Consider the following 16598-nt stretch of genomic DNA (forward strand, 5'->3'; position numbering starts at 1 on the left):
TCGTGAAGCATACGAAACAACTCTCCCCTCCTGCATAAGTACTGCTCCAAGTCCTCGATGTGAAGCGTCGCAATACACTTCGTAATCCTTATTCTGATCTGGCAGAATCAACACTGGTGAGGTAACCAAATGTTCCTTCAACTCCTGGAAACTGGCCTCACATTCCTCAGTCCAATCGAACTTGGTATCCTTCTTCAGCAATTCCGTCATAGGCTTTGCGATCTTCGAAAAATTCTCAATAAATCTTCGATAATATCCTGCGAGTCCAAGAAAACTTCGGATCTTTCCAACCATTGTTGGTGCTTCCCAGTTTGTCACGGTGACAACTTTGGTGGGGTCTACTGCTATACCTTCTCCGGATATAACATGTCCGAGGAATCCAACTTCCTTTAACCAAAACTCACATTTGCTGAACTTGGCATATAACTGGTGTTCTCTGAGCTTCTCGAGTACCAAACGCAAATTCTCCTTATGCTCTTCGTCGTTCTTCGAGTAGACCAAAATAAAATCAATGAACACCACGACGAACTTATCCAAAAACTCCATAAAAACCTTGTTCATCATGTTCATGAAATAGGCAGGTGCGTTAGTCAGACCAAATAACATAACGGTGTACTCGTACAGCCCATACCTAGTGGTAAAAGTCGTCTTAGGTATATCCTGCTCTCGAATCTTCAACTGATGGCATCCTGATCGCAAATCGATTTTGGAAAATACCTTAGCTCCTTGCAATCGGTCAAACAGATCGTTGATCATCGGCAGTGGGTACTTGTTCTTGATTGTTACTGCATTTAATCCTCGATAATCGACAACCATCCTTAATGATCCGTCCTTCTTCTCCACTAGAAGTACTGGTGATCCCCAAGGCGAAGAACTTGGGTGAATATATCCTTTATCCAGTAACTCCTTAATCTTCTTTTTAATCTCTTCCAGATCCTTTGCAGGCATTCTGTACGGTCTCTTCGATATTGGCCCTGTACCTGGCAAAAGCTCAATCAAAAACTCAATGTCTCTATCCGGTGGCATGCCTGGCAACTCCTCTGGAAACACGTTAGGAAAATCCTTCACCACTGGTACTTCCTCCTGCACAACTCCTGTTAACGAATTTACTTGTGTCCTCCTCGGCTCATGCCGGGATACATACTTGATCCTTCTTCCTTCTGGCGTTGTAAGCAAAATTGTCCTACTGGCACATTCAATGTTCCCTCCATACTTCGATAACCAATCCATGCCTAATATCACATCTAATCCTTGCGATTCCAATACTATTAGGTCCGAGGGAAACAAGTAGCTCCCAATCCTTAATGGTAACTGATCACACCATAGGCTAGCCATATACTCTGCTCCAGGCAAGGTTACTAACATGGGTGACCTAAGAGCTTGGGTTGGCAGTTTGTACTTATCCACAAATCCCCTTGATATATATGAATGCGATGCAACAGTATCAAAAAGAACGAGTGCATTAAATGACTTAATCATAAACTTACCTATTACTGCATCTGGCTGAGCTTTAACCTCCTCCACGTTAACGTGGTTCACCTGTCCCCTGTTGAAAGGGTTCGGCTTCTTCCCCGAGCTTCCATTGCCATTTCCGTTCTGGCCTTCAGGACATTCATTGGCGTAATGTCCGGTCTTCTGACACTTAAAGCAAGTGACTTGGCTCAAATCTTTCTTGGCTGGGGTTGATGGGTTGGTACGGTTCTGGCCGTTGCTTCCTCCATTCCCATTACCATTCTTGGTACCATTGTGATTGTGCGAACTACCTCCTCCATGGGCATGCTGAAATTGTCCCCCCGACTTCGGGGTAAAACGTGGCTTCTAATTAGCTCCAGAATTGTGCTTCCCTTGTCCATATTTCCTCTTGCGGTTCTCAATCTGCTGCTGCTTCCCTTCAATTATAAGAGCACGATCTACCAACTCCTGGTAGTTGTTGAGACTTGCTACCATCAACAACATGCTCAGCTCATCATTCAGTCCTTCCAGAAACTTCTCCTGCTTAGCTACATCTGTAGCAACGTCATCTGGGGCATAACACGCTAACTTACTAAAGTCATCCACATACTGGCCAACAGTACGTCCTCCCTGGCGTAAGTTGCGAAACTCACGCTTCTTCATGGCCATTGTTCCTGCTGAAACATGGGCAGTACCGAAAGCCTGATGGAATTGATCCCATGTGATAGTGTCTACTGGATAGGTGACTTTGAAAACATATGGGGTGGAAAGTGACCTCTTTGCCATCTTTTGCCCGACCAATCGCGTAATTCTGTTGCGGTGCATCCATGAAGTCATCATCATCATCTTGATGGTCGCCACAAGCCATTGTGCTGTGATAAGAACCAAACACACGTTAGGGTGAAATGAAAACACAGCCAACGGATGCGGAAAGAAATGCATAAAGTAACTTCACTCGATATCTTCGATGAACAAAAAAAATGAAAACTCAAATGGTTGGCCTTAGGTTTATGCATTTTGAAGAGGGCGGTAATTGTCATGTGATGAACATGCACAAAAAGGCAGAAAAATAATCAAAATGGAAAAGCAATTGCAGAAACATGGAAACTGGACGTGTGTGTGCTTCTGAAGGAAGCAGTTGCCATCTAGCAAAATCTTATTGCCATATTGGCTCATTTCAAATGTGGCAATTGAGGCATATCATAGGAACACCCACCCCCTCCCCCCTAGGACTCTCCAACATGAAATGTGGCAATAAACACATTGGCTTCATAAAAAATGTGCAGAACATAAGACACTTCAAAAATGTTCAAGTTTCCATGTTAAACACAGGGCACTCCAAAAAAGGGCGCACAACTTAAACTGCACAACATGTAATAAGGCAACTCACATCCCTGGCATCACATAAAAAATGAGTTGCCATGTATTCACAAGCAGCAAATGTACTAGGTTCAAAGTTGCCGTGTCAAAACAAAAGGCACTTGGAAAAAAAGGCAGACAACTTCCACTAGACAACATGCAATGTGGCAACTCACACCCTGGCCTCACATAAAAATGAGTTGATATGTAATGTAGTCAAAAAAAATTCCAGGTATCACAAACCAGCATGGCAAACGCAAACTAAGTCTATTGTACAGTGAATGTGCCATTGTCCTGGATATGGCATGGCAAAAGACACAGTGTGTTCAGAAAATTAGTTGCCACATGGAAAGCATGTTAGTGGCAAAACTGACACGATTGATCAGGAAATTAGTCGCCATCAGTGATGATAGTGGCAAGGCAACAGGCATGGTGTGTTCACAAATTTAGTTGGCACATGTAAAGCATATTCGTGGCAACTGACAAACTTGATGAGGAAATTAGTCGCCATCAGTGATGACAGTGGCATGGCAACAACATAGTGTGTTTACAAAAATAGTTGCCACATGAAAAGCATATTCGTGGCAACTGACACGGTTGATCAGGAAATTAGTTGCCATCAGTGATGACAGTGGCATGGCAACAGCATAGTGTGTTCACAAAAATAGTTGCCACATTAAAAGCATATTCGTAGCAATTGACATGGTTGATCAGGAAATCAGTTGCCATCAGTGATTTGAAAATGCCATGGCTGCCATTATCCTACACTTTGAACTGCAACTACCTAGATCTAGGGTTCATTAGCAACTATCATACCTTGAAATTTTACAAACAAAAATACTGCCTACACTGATGGCCATAGCATTTCGACGCAAATCATAACTAACATCTGGAAAAATCGCCCACTCAATCGCAAGGCAAACAACGGATTTGGCTGCGGACGGGGACGTGGACGGATTTGGTCCACACCGGCATGACTGTCGCCGTGGCAGCGACGAAACTGCGCAATGCCGCCCTAGATGGCAAGCACGCCACTCCACCGCCGACGGGGACGCTGGAGCACCGCGAATCGGTCGGAATCTCGAGGAAACTCAAGAGGAAATTGAGCATAACGGGAGGGGGTGCAAAATCGCAGGCAGGAAATGTGAGCACGGGAGGGAGCTTTACCTTCAAACTGCGGCTCTCCGGTGACGGCGCTCCGGTCAGGCGAGCCCCACCAACGGTCGCGAATGCGGTCGACTCTTCCGTCGCCACCGTCTCCTTCTCCTCTCGGTTTCTCCTCGCAATCGAATGCAACAGGTGTGAAATTGGTAGGTTGGGGAGTAATGAATGGGGAGGGGACTAAACTGAACCACGAGGGGAGAGGGAAGTGGCGAGACGTGGGAGACGATAACCGAAGACGGGCATGGCGTGCGGGCGCTAGGGCAGTTCCATCGCACGTCCCGACTCGCAACCGCTGACCTCGAATGAAAAATGGCGTGCGGGCGAATCTCTTACATGCCACACATGCGACTTGTCCTACGTGGCACACAAAATCAACATCCTCGTGCCAAGATTCGTGCAAAAGGGAATCGACGACGATCGACGCGTGAGGGCGAGTTGGCTAACGCCCACACGTGTGGGTGTTAGTGTTTCCGATAGGACGCCGATAACGCCCACACATGTGGGCGTTAAGGGATCTGGCCCCACATTTTGTCTGGTGTCTAAGAGGACCAGCCACATGCCTACGTGTGGCGAAACAACTAGTGCCCACACGCATCTTTTTTTCTCGCCAATAACGCCCACACGTGTGGGCGTTAAGGGGTCTACCCACACATTTTATGTGGTATTTAAGAGGATTATCCCATATGCCTACGTGTGGGAAAAACAAGTGATGCCCACACGCCCTTTTTTCCTCGCGGCCCCTCTCACATGCCTACGTGTGGGCAAAATAGATAACGCCCACACGCCCGTACGTCAGGCCTCCTATCTCATGGTGCCGCACGCCCCGCGTGAGAGTCACCATGCACCCGCAGTTGCCATGATCCGGACCCTCTTCCATGTTCGTCTAACTGTAGTTGCCATGTCACTGAACTACAGTTGTCATGTCGGACAACGACAATTGCCATGGTTGCTCAACTACAGTTGCCATCTCAGGTCAAGTTCTAGATGCCATTTTTGGACAACTGCAGTTGTTGCCATGTATGGTCTGATTTAGTTGCCATGATTTGAAAACTTTAGGGGTTGCCACCTACTAACACTAGGCAGTTGCCATGTATGGTCTATTTACTACAGTTGCCATGATTTGAAAACTTTAGGAGTTGCCACCTACTAACACTAGGCAGTTGCCGTGTAGCGCTACAAGTCAAAATAACATGTTCGGGTAAAAGAGAGAGTTGCCATCTGCTTACAAGCACACTAGGGCAGTTGTCGTGTGCCCTGCAAAACACATGGCAACTGACATGTTTGGGTAAAAAACAAGGAGAGAGTTGTCATCTACTTACAAGCACACTAGGGCAGTTGTCATATACACTGTAAAACACATGACAACTGGCAGCTTGGGTGTGGGAGAGGAGACGGGCGTGTTGACGAGATGGCAAATGCTCACACATCAGCCCTTGTGCGTGAGTGAAATCTGGCGTGTGGGTGAACTGATAAATGTGCCGGCCCCTCCATGTGGTGAAATGGACGTGTGGGTGACCGGATGAATGTCCACACATCAGCCCAGTCCTAAGTGGCACCATAAACATGCCAAGATTCGTGCACCCGCAAACGGATGCGGATCCACGCGTGTGGGCGACACATGCGGGCGTTAGTGTTTCTGTTATTATATATTATTAATAAAAAATCGGCAAGATACCTACAGGACGTAGAAATTGCTGCTGTCCGCTCTGTTCGAACAGAAGGGCCACCAGTCCCGCGGCAACGGGATTACAGATGGATTGCTCCAGAGGGTAATGGCATGAAGATCAATGTAGATGGAGGACTCTCACGCAGAGATAATGTGAGGCGTTTTCTTGGAGCTTCAGCCGTCATCTTCGACGGGCTGACGGACCCTGCTAGCCTTGAGGCTCAAGCTTGCAATGAAGCATTGGTTCTAGCCCAAGACCTTAATCTGAGAGATGTTGTGGTCGGCTCGGACTGTTTGGAAGTCGTCACAAGCATTAACAAGGGTGCAGCTTCAGTCTTTGCTCCGGTCCTCAACGAGATCAATCACCGAAGGCAAGAGTTCAACCAAGTGCAGTTTACTTTTGAGCCGCGTGAGGCAAATTTCGAAGCTCATATGCTAGCTAAGGCTGCATCTTCTCTTGCAGTCGGTAGACACCTGTGGCTAGCTAGGGATAGTTCCAAACATTATTTGTATTCCAGACGTCTTGCATGTTGAATAAATTCCCTAGTTCACCTAAAAAAAAAAAAGATGAAAGCATACATTCCGAGAATCCCGATGGACCGACATGGACGATCCAATATGCCTTGAACGCTACGTATAATGCTGCAAGGTTTCTGGTGCACGTATATGTACACCAGATATATATAGAATACGCCTTCTCTCATCCATCCAACGCGCCCGCCGGCCCTCGTTTTACTGATACTCAGATGGGTTACGTGCTAGGGTGTGTGGAACTCCACCACTGCAAACTGCCGGCCGTCTCTTCGAAATATACGCGATACGTGTATGTGAATTAAGATGATCACTTATTACTCCAGACGCTTGCTTAAGTTACCTGAAAGCAAGTGACAGCGCTTTGAAAGTAGCACGCTTTCGATGCACTCCAGCAAGGCTCCAAGCCACATGCGACTGCAGCATGCATGCATGTTTCCGCGACGAACCTCGTAGTATATCCGGCACAACTTGGCCCACAAAATAAACAACAACTTGGTCAAACGACGATGTCCGATAATTAATCCATTGCGTAAACAGCAAGCACGCGAACCATCTTAATCAAGTACTAATATTACCCCGCAAAGAAAAAAAAGCACTGGTATCATGATGTGTCAAACTAGCTAGAAGTAGGTGAGTGCGGGGTGGATAGAAGATCGACTTGTAGGGATTGTTGATACTTTTGTAAAAGATAATACGGTGATTACCTTGCAAATAGAGTACTTTGATGTAAAGTACTGGTATCATGCAATTGCTCAGCTAGTACTACCTCACACTGTCACACAAGTATGTACTATAAATTTGCAACCACTACTAGCTTCTTGTCTTGGCAACGTATCATTCCTAGGTAGTCGATCTTGTCCTAGCAATAGCTGCTTCTGTTCTGTCTGCCTAGTAGCCTTGTACGCCTAGTAGCCTTGTACCATGGCTGTGCTAGCCAAGTGCATTATTGTGTTCTCCCTCTCCGCCGTCCTCCTCTCTCTGCTTGCCACCGGCGCTTCCGCCGTGGGCCAGCCCCCGCCTCAGTCGCCGGTGAACTTCAGCATCGGCGTGCAGGGCATGGTCTGGTGTAGGACCTGCAGGTACAGTGGCTACAACGCCGACATGGACGCCTCCCCGCTCCAAGGTTAACTCTGATCCCAACCTTTGCGTTCTTCAACCACGTACGTACGCATCGCATATTCGCATGCATGCATGTGCTCCTTCGTCCTTACATCAATCGATACATTGCGCCGTGGTGTTTATGCTTGTGCAGGCGCGGTGGTGTACCTGCAGTGCCGGCACGGCCCGCGGCGGCTGAAGAGGGTGGCAGGGGTGACGGGCCTGTTGGCCCTGTCCCGATGCCGAGTACTTCCGGCAACGGCGATACGACCGACGACGAACGGCGACGAAGCAATGCAAGCTAGCTTCGTCCGATCAATCCACCCAGCGCAATACAAAGCTAGCCTCCAACTAGCAAAGCAGGTGCGCCTGATTGATCTACCCCTGGCTGAAGCAAATTCCACACGCGCGTACAAAGCCTAATCTACTTGATCGATTCTGGCTGGACGTAATACACGCACGCACGCGAAACGCTGGGTTGCCAAAGGCTCGTATCGAGCCTTGAGTTTATTCCTTCAACTCACGGTGTGTACAAGGGGCTTTACATGTATATATAGAACCTAGACTAGATTGCACCGAACCGAGTCGATGGCTACTACTAGTCCTATTCAGTTACGTACATGCAAATCCTATTAGGTGACTGTCACGTATCCTATCCGGACACCTGCGTACACACGTACGGGAGAAACCCACGTCGGGTTTAACTCCAACAATCACCCCCCTAAACACGACGCCGTCCCGTCACGTCACAGCTCCGACGCCGATCCTTCTTTGCATCTCCAAGAACTCCTCTCGATCCAAAGCCATGGTCTGGATGTCCGCCAGCTGATCGTCGGTGCGACAGTAGTTGACCTCCATTTTACCTTCTTCTACGCCGTTCTTCATGTAGTGATACATCGTATCAATGTGCTTGCTCCTATTATGCCGCACTGGATTCTCGGGTAGAAAAGTTATAATCTCACTGTCAACGTTGAGCACCATTTGTTCTAGATCTCGATCCATGAGATCACCGTGTAGCCGTCCTAGCCACACACCTTGACATTCTGCTTTACTTGAAGTCGATGTCACCACTTTCGGTCTTCGTGATAGCCAGCTTAATACGCTTTCACCAAGGAAATATTGCACGCCCGAGGTACACTTACGGTCGCCAACAATTCCTTCCTTGTCGCTACCACTGTAGTTGAGCAGTTTCACCATCTCCTTCTTGCTTAGCTCAAGACGAGGTTCCATTGAAGCGACAATGTGATTGCATTCTTTCATGCCACAGCTTTCAAGTACCTTTCTTGCATATGCCTCCTGGCATAGTGTGATCCCCTTCGGCTTTTGATGTACCCCGGTCTCGAGGTAGTAACTCATTGGCCCTAGATCATCCATCTTGAAAAGCTCCTTCATTTGTAGCTTGAACTTTGCAATCACCTCTTCATCTGCTCCAGTAATCAATAGGTCGTCGACGTAGATGCCAACTAGTAGACGATCCCTTCCTTCACCTCTCTTGTACATCGCATGTTCTAGTGGGGCTTTCTCAAATCCAAGAGAAATCATCGTCTGATCAAGTTTGATGTTCCACGCCCGAGAGCCTTGCCGTAGCCCGTACAAGACTTTGTGTAGCTTCAGTACCTTGTGTTCCTCTCCCTCTTTGATGAATCCCGGTGACTGATTCACATACACATCTCCTTCTAACTCGCTATTCAAAAACACGGATTTTACATCCAAGTGATATATCTTCCATGATTCCTGAACCGCGAGAGCGATGAGTAGTCTCACCGATTCCATCCTTTCAACAGGAACGAACACTTCTTCAAAGTCCACACCATCCTCTTGCACGTACTCTTTGGCCACTAGCCTTGCATTGTGCTTCACGGGCCCTTCGACATCTTTCTTGATCATAAATTCCCACTTGAGATCCATGACTTTTTCGTTGTTGGGAAGATCCACAAGCTCCCAAGCATTGTTGTCGTGAATCAACCTCAACTCCTCTTCCATAGCATGACGCCAACACTCCTTCGTATTTGCGTCGTCGAATTCCGCTGGTTCCTTGGCGCTTGCTAGACACCGCCGCCCACTCCGTTTCACCTTTTCCGGGTCTTTTGTCCGAAGAGACTTCTCCGAATATGGGTGTAACACCGGCTGTAGGAGTACGGATGTAGATGACAGTATCCTTTCCTCCTTTACTTTTGGAGGCGAAGTTGCTTGCGCGGCTCCTTGTACCTTCAGGAGCGACACATCACCTTTTGCTTTGCATATTGCTTTTCGCGAAACAAGCAAACACGGTTCCATTGTATCCTCTAACTTTGAATACGCCGGTGCCATGCATGAAGCCGCTCGCTCAGCTTCACGTGCTGGCTCATGCCCTCCTGCTGGGCTGCTGTCACGGCCCGTTCCTGGGATGCATCTTGCCCCGCTTGCTAGGTTGCAACAACTGCTGCCTTTGGACTTCCCTGTTTGTCCGTTGGCTGAGCCATGGAGTGCCACGCCTTGGCCACCAACTCCATGTGTTTGTACCATAGCTGCACCTATACTTGATGCACCAGCCCCAACAGTCACGACATCCATGTCTGTGTTTTCTCTTGCAACATGTGTCTCTGTCTTTGCACAAGTAATAGCATCAGCTTTTGTTTCTTCGTGGACTTCCGGCGCCACGTACGCCTTTATTTTTTCTGGATACATCGTACGAGGACTGCTTCTCCATGGCCGAGTACATGCGGCAATTGCTGCATCCGCTCCAGCGAAATTAGCACTTATGCCCGTAACATCGACGTAATCTTCGGAATCACCCCCCATGTCCGTAGCGTCGACATGAGTTTCCGAACCATGATCTTGACAGTGAACTTTTTCTTTACGGAGCACGACAATTTCTTTAGCCGATGCTTGAAGAACTGGATCCACCTTGTCCACGAGTTCGCACATCAACATCATGTCACCTTCATCACCTTGCTGGGCCATGAGCGCCTTCTGCTTCGGTGCTTCCTCGCAGTCAGCCTTGAAGTGACCAAGGAGGCCACAGTTATAACACCTCACTTTTCTGATGTCAAACTTCCTCCTCGGTGGTGCAGGTGCAGCCTCATCATCTGAGTCGTCGTCCGAGTCGGCGAAGTTCTTTCTCGTCGAACGCTGCTTCCCCTTCTTCTTGCTACTGCTTATGGATCCGCCTCGCTTTTCCAGGGCGATCCACTGCGCCTTTGTGAGCATCACAAGCTCGTCGTTCTTCCCGTCCCCAAGACTGTACCGCATACGCTCATCGTGAGCCTTGTACCGTCCGACAAGATCGTCGATGGAGAGAGTCGCGAGATCGACGCACTGCTCGATTGCCGTGACAATTTGCAGGTACCAGGGAGGGGCCGCGCGCAAGAACCGCCGGACAACCGAGGCCTCCGTGAGGTTCTCTCCAAGCGCTCGAATCCGATTGACGAGAGTAGCCACCCGTGAAGCAAACACATCCACGGACTCATCATCGCCCATGACCAAAGTCTCGTAGTTCCTTAGGAGAGTTTGAAGATTGGCTTGCTTGACACGGGTGTGTCCCTCGAACATGAGCTTGAGCGTATCCCACACCTCCTTCGCCGTTGCTTTGGCGATTAGGTGCTGGAGGACATCCATCGGCATCGCCGAGTAAATCGCTGACGCCGCCTGCCGATCCTTCCGGTGCTCGGCTCCCTCCTTCTTGAACGCGTCGCCTCCGGGATCCACCGCGTCCCATAGCTCGTTGGCGCGGAGACCACACTCCATGAGGGCCTTCCAGACCCCGAAGTTCTCGCGATCAAACCGTGGATACGACGAACTCGCCGGAGCAGCAATTACTTTAGCTGCACCGAAGTACTCCACCAGCTGCTTGGTCTTGTCCTTCTCGTCGTCCGACATGATCTCCCGTTACTAGAAGATCAACCTTGCTCTGATACCAATTGTTGGCCCTGTCCCGATGCCGAGTACTTCTGGCAACGGCGATACGACCGACGACGAACGACGACGAAGCAATGCAAGCTAGCTTCGTCCGATCAATCCACCCAGCGCAATACAAAGCTAGCCTCCAACTAGCAAAGCAGGTGCGCCTGATTGATCTACCGCTGGCTGAAGCAAATTCCACACGCGCGTACAAAGCCTAATCTACTTGATCGATTCTGGCTGGACGTAATACACGCACGCACGCGAAACGCTGGGTTGCCAAAGGCTCGTATCGAGCCTTGAGTTTATTCCTTCAACTCACGGTGTGTACAAGGGGCTTTACATGTATATATAGAACCTAGACTAGATTGCACCGAACCGAGTCGATGGCTACTACTAGTCCTATTCAGTTACGTACATGCAAATCCTATTAGGTGATTGTCACGTATCCTATCCGGACACCTGCGTACACACGTACGGGAGAAACCCACGTCGGGTTTAACTCCAACAGGGCCAGGGCGGCTACTTCATCATCCAGTCGTCGCAGATGGCGTCCTTCACCAGCAAAGAGTGCAAGGTGTACGTGGAGAGCTCGTCGTCGTCGGTGTGCAGCCTCGCCGACCAACCGGCCGCCGGCAAGGGGCTGCCGCTCAAGTTCGAGTCCTTCGTCAAGCAGGGCGACGGCCTGCAGGCGCTCTACTCCGTCGGCAACTTCATGTTCCGCCCCAGCGACCCCAACAAGTGCTACTGATCCATCCAGCCATCGGGAACCATGGATGTACTTGTAGGAGTTGAATAAATGTATTAGGATTAATTAACTGTTGGAGACGCGTCGATTGATTAGCTGGGATATGCAAGCACGGTGCTGTAAGGTTGATCGTTTAAGTTTCTTCGGTTGTTGCAGTGTTTTTTTAAGGGAAGTTGCTGCAGTGGTTTTGTAAGCTTCTTTAGTTAGCAACAACATACATGGTTGGAATAACTCGAATATGAATTGAGGAATGCAAGTCCTGAAGCTATTCCAGGGTGCCAGGTTAGTCCTAGTACTACCATAATGAACATCTGAGTCAAGTTCTTTAAGCATGTCATCGACGGACCTATCTGGCCAACATCAATTTTTTGACTTGTATATGGGTTCAAAATTTCAATGAAATTTCAGTAATTTGGGTGGGTACCAATGTATCCATAATTCCAAAATTTTGAGCCAGATTCAAACTCATTTTAAAACAAACATAAATTTAATCAAAATTCGTTAAAATTAAGTGAATTTTAATAATCCAGATCCAAAAGAATTTCCGAAAATTTGCACATTTCAGTGAGGTCATAATTTTTTTGTTTACAAAATTTAAAACCTTATGCATGCTTCCATGTGGCAATTTTTGCATAACTCACCTTCAAAAGTCATGTCTTCTAATTTTGTGATCCTTCACCTACATTACGTAATCTGCCCGACCTTCATCTCCACTTTCGCCTCAGTGGGCTGCAATGTTGCCGCCAACCCAACCCAAACACGGCAACGTGGGGGCCAAGCTAATTCTTGGAGAAGAAACCAGTAACATATATGTGGTCCCCAAAGCATGCCAGCCAGCGGCGATAGAGGTAGGAGAAAGCGGCAGCGAGAACACGCCTGAGCAAGGGGAGGCACAAGATAAGCGCATAACCTCAGCAAGAACTTGGTGAGCTATGTTAGCCATGGACCACTCTAACACTGAAAGTAAATCAAGTACTAATATTTGAAATTATTGGTACATTGCATAGTGGTATAGATGTAACCAGCGGGTCAGTGGTATATTACTTAAGCCATGTGATAGTTTGTGAGCATGAATGAACATTGGCCCGTGCTTCTATATGGGCTGAGATCTAAGCTCTCATCAAGCCAAATAGTCCTCAAACTGACATATGGCATTGTGCCACAACAAATAATGCTAGTTTTTTTCTAGATAATTGTGATGAACACTTTAATCTGCCGGGACAAAAGTCCATAAACCTCTCAAAAAGGTCACATGTGCCATCAACTAGCAAATCAAAATTTTCTTGATAATATAATTAGCATTTGCTCTAACTATGAATAAGACACACGCATATGTACCACTGATTTGCATTGAGAAGTCGATGGCCTCACTTGCTCGTCGGCGTTCAAGGTAGTCAAAATTATTTCTCTTGTCGCTTGCTATTGTTGTATTTGCAGCGGTGCCGGTGACAAAGACTATACGAAGGCCCTAGATCATAAATGGTAGCTCTTTGGTGACATAGCTGGCATTCTTCTCCGACTTCATCGACGGGGTTTGGCGGATCCAGGTTGAGGTCATCATGGGGACGATCCTTGGCCGATGTGCCATAGCAACACATGCCTCACAAGATTGTTCGTAAGATCTGACCTTTGAAATGTACGACATGACATTTATGTTTCTTGGCAATGTAAACCATCTTGCTTCAATTCTCTCATGCTTCGGTACTTCATACAGTTTGGAAATCCCTACCAAGATTCAGTGATTATATACAACAATCTTTTGCTATGTCTCTTATCATGTACGGCAGACCAACTGAGAAGTGCAAAATTATCATTGTGAGTTACCTCCATGGTGAACACCATATGTCTAGGATCATCAATAGTTTTGAACCTATTGGACATCTAGTGAAACCCAATCCCAAAAGAGGATGTACTGGGAAAAAATATTGCTCACGTTAACTTGACCCCCCTGATTTTTGTTCCAACTAAACAACCAGTTAGCACATAGCCATAGAGATTCTACATGTGGTTTATATTGGTTTCCATTGTAACTAGTTGGTCATTGCATACATTGATGTCACAAGCTTAGGGTGAATGTCTAGATCACATCCGACCATATGTGTTTATCGTTGTGTGTATCGTGTACACATGGTTCATGACTGTTTGCTCTATGCTCAGGTTAGTTGGTGTAGTTGCCACTCCCACCGAAAGAGAATGAGGTTACAACAGATGCATTCTATTTGATTTGAGTAGATGAGTGCATGTTCTAACATATCCCACCAAATCATGTGATTTTTTTAATGTTTGACCGGTACAACAACCTCCTAGCCTTGTATTAACTACTACATTGTACGGAGTATGTGGCTATATATGAAGCTCTTACCCCGCGCTAGATTGATAGACCAAAAGAAGATCAATGCAACAAAGGTGGTCGACTGAGTTAGTGAGGCCTAGAGCAATGCAAAGTGCAGATTGTGTAGATGGGCGTGGGAGGAGTCAGTAGAATGTTGGCCATACTGGGCCAATCTAGATTTTCAACAAATATATTTGGGTTCCTGGTCTATCTGGACAATTCATTTGTTTGAGACCCGTGCAGTAGTCTGAATGTTCTGCGAGGCAAATTATCTAATATGAAGATGCCTACTTCTTGCTTTGGGTCACTTTGGCAGACAACTAATGTGTCTTTTCTTAGACCCTGAATACAATGTTTCCGCCCACCGTGAAAATAATACTACACCATTGTTGGTCTTTCATTAATGAAGAGCTCGAGGTTCACATTGATTATTTTACGACGTCGATGTTCTCTCCTCTCTCTACTGTCATTGTATCTCACTCTCGGAGCTGGTGAGCACAACACCGCCCCAAGAATTTTCGAAATGGTATTCTGGTAAATCATAACAGAATATAATTTTTATAATTACAAAAATCAACCAATAACGTGTCAAAACACCATGATATGTGATCCTTGTGAAAGAAAATTTTCTTTTTAGTTAAGCATCTAATTGTAATGTAATTGCAGTTATGCAAGTAAAAGGGAAGACACAAAAATCAGTATACATTACAAAAACTATACTCCATGGTGTATTGAGAACAAAATAAAAGGAAAAACTACAAAGAGAAGGAACTGAACCCAAGGCCTCTTTTCCCCGAAAATAATTACTGTAAGACCTCATCTATCAAATGTTTGATGGCCCAATTGTGCTATATGTGTTGAAATTACCGGGTGAATCCCATTCACTAATTCTCAATAAATCACATAGGTCCATAAGGCTCATTTATGCATAGCAAGATGAATTTTGTCTGTGAAAAAGAGAGCAACTACTCTGATTTTATTTACTTGAAACCACCATATTTATTACAAACTACTAACACCACCCAAAGATAGCTTCAAAAGCTACCAAGGGAGGATGATGCACAAACTTGTTACATGTTGTGCTAACCGCACATCGGTCCTCGAGTGTAACAGCTCACAAATGAACGACCAGGGGCAGTACCACTCTAACAAACAATAAAGCACAACAGGCACCCAGATAAATGAGAAGATGCCAGCAACAGGTTCAAGTTAAGCTACTACACATGCTTTGAGATATTATGGAGACCACAAGGAAGATCACATCCCTAGTGCCTGCAGTGAGAACCATCGCCAACTTTAGTCATCGGCCCACCGTGATACTATCCACAACCAGTCACCAACCATTTATTGCCTTGAAGATCTTATTTACTATCATTTCGAACATTCTTGTTCTGCACCATAGTATTTCTTAATTTTTCCTGTTGTTTCTACAAAGCAACCCAATCATTAAGCGACATGTCAATCATGTTAACTGGGATAGAAGGGTCAATAATCCTCATGTTTTCGGAAACATCATTGTTCCCCAATCTCCATATGGTCCAAAGAATATCTGAAATTCCCACCATCATTAAAGGTTTTTCATTTCTATGAACTTCTTTAATCCACAAATTGAATAAATCATGGACATTGTCAAGAACATTGGAAAAATTAAAAGAGCATTTTATAACATTCTAGAGCATCATGACAATACAAAATTGCAAAAAGGATAATTGATAGACTCATGTTTTTCAGAAAAAGGACAAGCTTTGTCCCCCACCCAACTCCTTTTGACTGGATTATCTTTGGTCAGGATGTTGTTCTTAAGAGTCAACCACAAAAAACACTTCAATACTTAGAGGTATTTTCGTTTTCCACGTATATAAATTTATGTGGCTATTCACTCCTATCAGCAATCAAGTCTCTGTAATAATATTTAAATGTGTAAATTTCGTTCTTGGTTAAGATCCATCCAATGGTGTCTTCATGATCACTAAGTTGTATCTCATCACAAGCTTCTTTAATATTTGTCTAGAGCTCCAAGGAGTCACCCCAGGAGGTTCTCCTGAACCTAATACTGTCAACTAGATATTTTTTATCAAAACATACATTATATAATCTAGGATAATTATCCTTCGAAGGTTTGTCCCCCAACCATCAATCTTCCTAAATCTAACATTTCTACCACCCACGGTAACTTGCACAAAGAAAAGAAATGTTCTTTGTATTTCAACAACCCTTTCCATAATTGGGAATCTTTCTGTTCGTGTTGACCCTAGTGATACCTTTATTATTGAGTATTTCTTTTCAAAATAGTTTCCCAAAGGCCTTCACTCAAAATAGTTTCCTATCATCATTTACACAACAAATCTTGACGCATCAGTGTTAGG

General features: G+C 46.0%; 1 protein-coding gene across 1 annotated transcript; it reads left to right on the top strand.

Annotated features, from left to right (window-relative positions):
- The first annotated feature begins 7061 nt into the window (after nucleotides 1-7061).
- Nucleotides 7062-12197, top strand: LOC119310221 (non-classical arabinogalactan protein 31-like). Its single transcript, XM_037586039.1, has 3 exons — nucleotides 7062-7298; nucleotides 7428-7501; nucleotides 11664-12197. The coding sequence occupies exons 1-3, from the start codon at nucleotides 7097-7099 to the stop codon at nucleotides 11901-11903; spliced, it is 516 nt and encodes a 171-aa protein (XP_037441936.1). The 5' UTR covers nucleotides 7062-7096; the 3' UTR covers nucleotides 11904-12197.
- Nucleotides 12198-16598: the final 4401 nt, after the last annotated feature.

This window comes from Triticum dicoccoides, chromosome 1B, assembly GCF_002162155.2.
Source record: "Triticum dicoccoides isolate Atlit2015 ecotype Zavitan chromosome 1B, WEW_v2.0, whole genome shotgun sequence".
NCBI classification, from domain to species: Eukaryota; Viridiplantae; Streptophyta; class Magnoliopsida; order Poales; family Poaceae; genus Triticum; species Triticum dicoccoides.

Coding starts and splice junctions, on each gene's coding strand:
- LOC119310221 (XM_037586039.1), top strand. CDS start 7,097: ATGGCTGTGCTAGCCAAGTGCATTATTGTGTTCTCCCTCTCCGCCGTC. Junction 7,299..7,427: donor GGACGCCTCCCCGCTCCAAG/GTTAACTCTGAT, acceptor ATGCTTGTGCAG/GCGCGGTGGTGTACCTGCAG. Junction 7,502..11,663: donor CAGGGGTGACGGGCCTGTTG/GCCCTGTCCCGA, acceptor TAACTCCAACAG/GGCCAGGGCGGCTACTTCAT.